This window comes from Portunus trituberculatus, chromosome 43 (assembly GCF_017591435.1).
Source record: "Portunus trituberculatus isolate SZX2019 chromosome 43, ASM1759143v1, whole genome shotgun sequence".
In the NCBI taxonomy this organism is placed as follows: domain Eukaryota; kingdom Metazoa; phylum Arthropoda; class Malacostraca; order Decapoda; family Portunidae; genus Portunus; species Portunus trituberculatus.
In genome coordinates, this window is record NC_059297.1 from 14815677 (window position 1) to 14823176 (window position 7500).

The window sequence follows — 7500 nt, forward strand, 5'->3', positions numbered from 1 at the left end:
TGCTCTCGACGCTGTTGCTGCTGCTGCTTCGCGGACAAAGTGGAGAGAGAGAGAGAGAGAGAGAGAGAGAGAGAGAGAGAGAGAGAGATTGTAAATCACTATCATAATTATCATCAACTTGATCATGACCTTCTTAAAGAGAAAAGCTGAGAGAAAAATTTCGAAATGAGTATTGAGAATTTAGATAATTGAAAATAAAGAGACATGAGACAATTGACCGAATTTTGAGAATAGAGAGAATTTTAAGGGAATTGAAAGATGATCGAGGGAATTTTAAGAGAATTATTAGAAAAAAAAATAGGAAATTTTAGCTATTAGTGAAGATGGAACAGTGAAACACAAAGTTGACGAGTAAAGATGTGTATTGCACGGTACACCACACCAGGATGTGTATTGCACGGGTACAGGACGCGAGGAGCACAACAGCACCAACACCATCACCAACACCAACAGCAGCAGCGGTTGGAGTAGGAGTCATACATACATGAAAGGACAGCACACACACACACACACACACACACACACACACACACACACACACACACACACACACACACACACACACACACACAGTCACACACACACACACACACACACACACACACACACATTGTTAAAAGGATGGTGATTTCCATCGTTATTCTTATACCAACATAACTGAGTTGTGTATACAAAACACAGACACTTACATTATTACTGGTAATACCACAGTTCATATCAACAAACATTCAACATTTTTCCAATAATTTACAATAATTAACATCAAGGTCTGTTTTGTTTAGTCTCACAAGCAGAGATCGAACAATCGATTCGTGTCTTTGGAGAAGTTTCTTACCACCTTGACACGCACAAACATGCTCATTTTTTGTTCACAGTTAGAGAAGCATAGAGGCATGATTTTTTTTCCTTTTCGTAAAGTAACGTAGAGCACTACGACTTTTGACAAGCTCTTCCCGCCGTTGGTGATACTTTGCGTAAGTGAAGCACGACACACTGGAGATGATTACATTAATAGACGTGCAACTGACTTTTAGAGACCTCTAAGCTCATAGAAATCATAATGAGGAAGAGTGAAAACCTAAATGGTGAAGTTAACTTTAAAACTTAAATGAATCAGCGTTATGTTTTTATTCAAACCATGGAGGGAACGCTTTTCCTCACTCCATCGTCACCGCTGTGTCGTGTTTGCGGCAGGAGTGAATGTGCACTCTCCTATCCTTTGTTACATGTAGCCTCGTCAGGATACACCAGCACATCTTACGTCCCAAGTGGGAGATCCTCTACATGTCTGTCCGTCTCCAGAGTCTGGTCGAATTGAAAGTAACTGCGGCAGTTCCGGCTAAATTATTATTGGGTGTTGTCCTCGCCATGTTATTTTGTGTTAGGCTGTTATTTTTTTCATATTTCATTTATCTTTTCACTTATTCTTTCCCTGTAGTATACATACTTTTTTTTTCGTGTTGATACTCGTATCTTAATCACTCTTATGATAAATCTTAGTTTCGTTCTATCGAATTAAATCTGAGGGTCACAAGAGTGCTCTTGTGCACAGCTTATGTTGAAAGGGTTTTCTCAATTTAGCTATCTTTGTTTATTTTACACATTTTTCATCTAGATAAGCTTGTTTTCATTGTATCTAATTTCACCGCATGCAGTTGCCTTTGGTTTCAGTTACATATCAAATATCAATTAGATTTTCTCCAACCACTAGTGAGCAATTATTGTTTTGTACGAAGTGTTTTGGGCTACCGTCTACCAACACACTCTTGTCTGGGAAGGAAAAGTAGTCTTCACCATATCCCAGAGATAGGCACCTAGGGAAGATTGGGGTGACACCGTGACAGTTGATGGTAGTGTGTCCCGACTGTCTCGTGCTGGGATGGGCGATGGCGGAGATTCTTGTGTGACAAGTGTAATAACTCCTCTCCCGCGCGACGTGTACCCAGTCAAGATGTTAAACGATGAAACGCTGAATCCTTGTTGGCAAGAAGCATCATCAGGTGCATGCGATGTAAGGATACGTGGGTCACGAAAGGAAGGGAGAGGAAGGGGCAGAGGACGAGAAGGAAGACGTTTGTGTGTGTGTGTGTGTGTGTGTGTGTGTGTGTGTGTGTGTGTGTGTGTGTGTGTGTATATATATATATATATATATATATATATATATATATATATATATATATATATATATATATATATATATAATTCAATTATTTAATTTTGTCTCATTTTGAACTATATATTTATTTTTCTTCGGTGATTTTTCAGTGATATTTTCGTTCTCTTTGTCTTCCCATTGTCCCTCTCGTCTTCGTTCTTGCCTTTGACCTCCTTGTCCTCGTGCTTGTCTCCCTTGTTCTTGTCTTCCTCGTTCTTGTCTTTTTCTTCATTCTAAGGGAAAGAATAAGGTATGTCAAAGTTATGCGCAGTGGTGCCGATGCTGCTGCTGCAAGAGGTGGTGATGGTGGTGGTGAGCTACTCTTGGCTCTCTCTCACTTCCCTTTTACAATCTTAAGATTATTTAGTCTTCCTTCCTAATGATAACAACACATCATCACGTAACACACGCCACTGAAGCAAGAGGACGAGCAAGTGTTTCTACCAACTATGTAGACACAGTCTTTCTAAGAATAGTATTTTTTTCGTGCTTTGTTCAAAATTTGAGTGAAAAATGTTTCCCTATCGGTTAAGCACATAACTGACGAAAGTGGAATGACTGAAGTGCTTTCATTGTTACACAAACCGCGTGACCAATGTTCACTTGGCGTGCTTTAAATCCTCCACCTTTTTAGCTCATTGGAGTTCGCCAACGTTGTTCTTCGTATGTTAACACACACACACACACACACACACACACACACACACACACACACACACACACACACACACACACACACACACACACACACACACACACACACACACACACACACTTATGTCAACTTTTTCAGGTATGGCAACAGTCATCCGTACTAGGGTGTAAATTGTTTTATATTTTGTTCCATGCGCCTGTGTCCAGATATATGAATGGTTGTGCGCATCTGTGTTCCTGTCTGTCTATGAAGGAGACTTTATTTTGTCTATGTATTTTATCCGAGTCTGTTTGTTTTCCTGTTTGCCTGTCTGTCTGCCTTTTTTGCTATTTATCGTTGTTTGTCTACTTGTAATTAATTATGTCCTGTATCAATACATGCACGTATACTTGTAGATTGTTCTGAGGTCATTAAAAGGAAACACACACACACACACACACACACACACACACACACACACACACACACACACACACACACACACACACACACACACACACACACACACACACACACACACACACACACACACACACACACACACACACACACTCAAAGCTGTTCATGACTGGCGGTGGCGGCGGCGGCGGCGGCAGTGGCGGTGATTGTGTAGGTGGTGGTGGTGGTGGTGGTGATGGTGATATAATGATGGTGTTCATGGACGTTTTTGTTGCTCCGGCGTCCAGGTTTTGGCCGTGACCTTTCCGTTGACCACCAGGGGGCGCGTGTGTGACCAGGTGAGGGAGTGGGGCACGCTGTCCACGCTCACTGTGGGCGGAGAGAGGCTGGAGGTTACAAGATGGGCCAGAGAGCGAGGAAAGCGAGCGGGAGGGTCAGGAGGAAGAAGAATGGGAAGAGACAGGTAATGAGTGAGAGGAAAGGAAGGGAGAGGATAGGGAAATGTAATGTACGAAAAGGAAGGAAGGAAGGAAAACATTTATTGAGAAGAGATCGCAAGGGTGAGGAGGGATAAGGAAAAACTGTAGTAAGGAAGAGGAAGAGAGAAGTTTAGTGCGATGAAAAGCAGGTATAAGGCAGATGGCACTCTAGTTCCATGCATTAGGACGAATAGACAGTGTGGGTGTGATGGAGAGCAAAGAGGTCTGAATCTATTTCCAGTAACCGAAAGAGAAATAGCACACCAGTTTTCAGTTACAGTGTATTCATCTACTGACGATTAACACAAACAAATGTTATTATGCTACAGTTCGTATGGTGATGTGGTTCACTTCACAGAAAAGAAAAAAACATTATTAAAATCGGACAGACTGCAGATTACCTTGCATTCTAAAGAAATACATATTGAAAAATCAGACATTTAGAACACAGAATGTATTTTCAGAATAGTATTTACGTGACAAAAGAAAAAAAGAAAAAAAAGAAAAGGGGCTCAGGCTCATATCTGGGGAAGGAGTGTAAAATAATCCCACGTAAACAGGAGAATAAATAGTTTTGAATCTCTCTCTCTCTCTCTCTCTCTCTCTCTCTCTCTCTCTCTCTCTCTCTCTCTCTCTCTCTCTCTCTCTCTCTGGCCCTATTCTTGGTACCGTCAGCGTGTCATCGTCACTTACTTCGGCTGCTCCTGACGATCACCTTCCTGTTGGCGTCATTGTGGTTGGGCGGATGCAGATGGGGGTCGGGCGCTCGGTCACTAGCCACGAGTTCTGCCAGGAAGCTGATGTATCCGATGGCCAGCCGCAGCGTGTCTACCTGTCGGGTGTGAGACGAAGCTAGGAGAACTGGGACTAGGAAAAGTGATGACAGTGGATAGATAGATAGATAGATAGATAGATAGATATATATATATATATATATATATATATATATATATATATATATATATATATATATATATATATATATATATATATATATATATAGAGAGAGAGAGAGAGAGAGAGAGAGAGAGAGAGAGAGAGAGAGAGAGAGAGAGAGAGAGAGAGAGTAGCCGAAAGTAAATCAGGAAAGATAAGTTAAATGAAGACGACAAATAATAAAAAAAAAAGAATGTCTATAATAAAAATAAGAGCGAGGTTAATGCAAAAATTGAAGAAGGTAGAGTAACTAAGAACGAGGCAACTATCTGCATTCAAAAACCAGTATTCTCACTGCAAATATGTTCAAAATTTCACAGTATAATGATAAGACAGGTTTCTAAGAGCGTTTTTCCTGCTAATGGTATAGAAATCTTGCTAACCTTTGACTAGAACCATAATGATACCTTTAATACCCGTGTCACTTCCACCATAGATTCCACTGAAAGTACATGGGGCTCAGCGCAGAAGTGTTTAGGAGCATGCTTCCAGTACTGACCTTCGAGAGTCTCTTTTCGTAAGGTAGCGTGGGGATGTGCGCTCGCAGGCCTTCGAAGGCGTCATTGATACTCTGCATCCGTTTTCTTTCCCTCATATTGGCTGCCTGTCGCTGCTGAATCTGCGCCATCAGACACCGCCGCTTCTTCTTTCTCCGCAGCACCTGTGAACCAACAAGGGTGGAGAGAGAGAGAGAGAGAGAGAGAGAGAGAGAGAGAGAGAGAGAGAGAGAGAGAGAGACACACACACACACACACACACACACACACACACACACACACACACACACACATTTCTAACACCAGTACATTTGGTTTTTTCTCATTTCGTCGGCATGCAGTATCATCCCACGTCCTCCTGCGGCCATCACTCCTCCCTTTCTCTCAAGATTTTATAAGTAACGTACAGCCACCTAGTCATCTGCCTTTTGTAGATTATTTAAAGTATGACTAACGTATTATAATTTTTGGTGTGTTTTGTTTTCGCTATTGTTATTTTTTATTGATTATCCTATATTTGTTTATTTTTTGACTATTTAATTGTTGTATGTTTATAGTTGTTTGAAGCTGAGGCATTTGCGATAAGGAAGGTGTATCATAGTTTGCTTTGGTTTTCATAAGTATGGTATAAAAAAACATCGTGATGGATGAATGAGAAATGTTTCTGGTACTCATTATGATTCAGGTAATTAAAAAAAACCTCTTCCTGTTTTTTTTTTTTTTTTTTTTTGTGTGTGTGTGTGTTGGAAGTCCTCAGTGTACTATTGAGTTGTCGGTCGCTATGCATCATTTTACTAATCTTTTCGAATAAACAGTGTGTAGTTCAGAATTCAAGATTTGCTGAAAGCGTTGGCCATTTCAAAATCAGTCAACAAGAACTTTTCGTGAATGTTATAGAAGGATTGATCTGCTGTTTGATTCAGTAATACACACATCACACATCATATACCACAGAGTACACACATTATTATATCACAGAGTAACCATAAACCTGAACATAAAAGTAAAAGACTTCTGAAAATGCAATACTTCATCTTAACCATCGCAACGTTACTTGATTTTTTCTGTCATTACGATACACGTGTTTCTTCGAACTCAACATATGGACCTTGAAATAGCCTCTTCTTCCATTAAATAAGTACATTTTCCATGGCACTTTTCGTACTTTAACTTTGAGGAGTAGTTTATTGGTGACTTTCTTTCTATGTTGTATTCATCTCTTGGCCAGCGTATAATAGCGGAAACAAGATTTATAAGAGAGCTTCCTAAATGAAACAGAAACAAGACACTTATCACTATATATCCCATTTTCATCATCACTGATAGGAACTACCACTACAACAGTCATCAACCATCATAATTATCGAAAGTTATGTCATCATTATTATCACAAGTAAAAACCAATAACATAGACATAAAATTACTATTACCTCCAAGAAGAAAAAACCGCATCACCACTAAGCAAAGATGGTGAAACTCAGACGTCAAGGCAAGATCAGAGAGAGAGAGAGAGAGAGAGAGAGAGAGAGAGAGAGAGAGAGAGAGACGAGTATAGATCGGCAGAAGAATATTGAGAGGGCACGATGCATAAAGTCACTCAATCCACAGTGGCGTTTGGGCATAAGACAAGCAGGAAGGCAGGCAGGCAGGCAAGCAGGCAACGTAAAACTCTAGTGGAAGAGATAGGAAGTAGTAGTAGAAGTGAACGCGAGCAGCCGACGAGACAGGAGACTTTGTATGCTTATTCAGAAACGCTTTGTTCTTGCACTATTACTATCTTCAAAGGACATATATGATTAACTTCCGAGTGTTTTCCAAGTTAGTAATGTAGAAATCTTATTAACTTGTCATTAGAATGGTAAAAGCACGCTTAAAAGTCTGTCTCGGTGAAAACAGTAGAGGAGCGGCGCAGAAATGTTACAGAATGTGGGCCTTAGGAAGCACGAAGCATTTTTCTTTATTTATTTATGTATTTATTTATTTATCTTTTTTTTTTTTTTTCTGGCGCAGTAGTAATTATAAGATAACAAAGCGATAGCAGGGAGGCGGAGTACAGGACACGAGTATCAGCAGGCACGTGGGGAGGGAGGGACAGGACACGGACAGCAGGCATTAGCAGGCACGAGGGTAAGAGTTATAGGGATAGGTATGCGCCTCACCGTGTTCTCTTGGTCGTTGTGTGACGGTGATGACCCTCCGCTGTCTGGCTCGAACATCAAGTACTTGTGGCAGAGAAGAGGAATCTTTATTACACACACACACACACACACACACACACACACACACACACACACACACACACACACACACACACACACACACACACACACACACACACACACGGATATAATTTCTATTCATGCTCTGTCACATAGAATT

At 40.7% G+C, this 7500-nt stretch overlaps 2 protein-coding genes across 4 annotated transcripts in view; one reads left to right on the forward strand and one right to left on the reverse strand.

Annotated features, from left to right (window-relative positions):
• The window catches only part of LOC123518460 (glycolipid transfer protein-like), a 93906-nt gene that overhangs the window by 39818 nt on the left and 46588 nt on the right, over positions 1-7500 (forward strand). The gene's annotated exons all lie outside the window — the stretch shown is intronic.
• LOC123518461 (pancreas transcription factor 1 subunit alpha-like) overlaps positions 2181-7500 on the reverse strand; it is a 13589-nt gene continuing 8269 nt past the window's right edge. For all 3 annotated transcript variants that reach the window (XM_045279290.1, XM_045279291.1, XM_045279289.1), the window contains exons 3-7: positions 7281-7343; positions 5124-5285; positions 4382-4520; positions 3361-3578; positions 2181-2388 (exon numbers count right to left, since the gene is read on the reverse strand). In XM_045279290.1, coding sequence (XP_045135225.1) covers positions 3466-3578; positions 4382-4520; positions 5124-5285; positions 7281-7343 — 477 coding nt within the window. In that variant the 3' untranslated portion in view covers positions 2181-2388; positions 3361-3465. The remainder of the gene's footprint in view (positions 2389-3360; positions 3579-4381; positions 4521-5123; positions 5286-7280; positions 7344-7500) is intronic.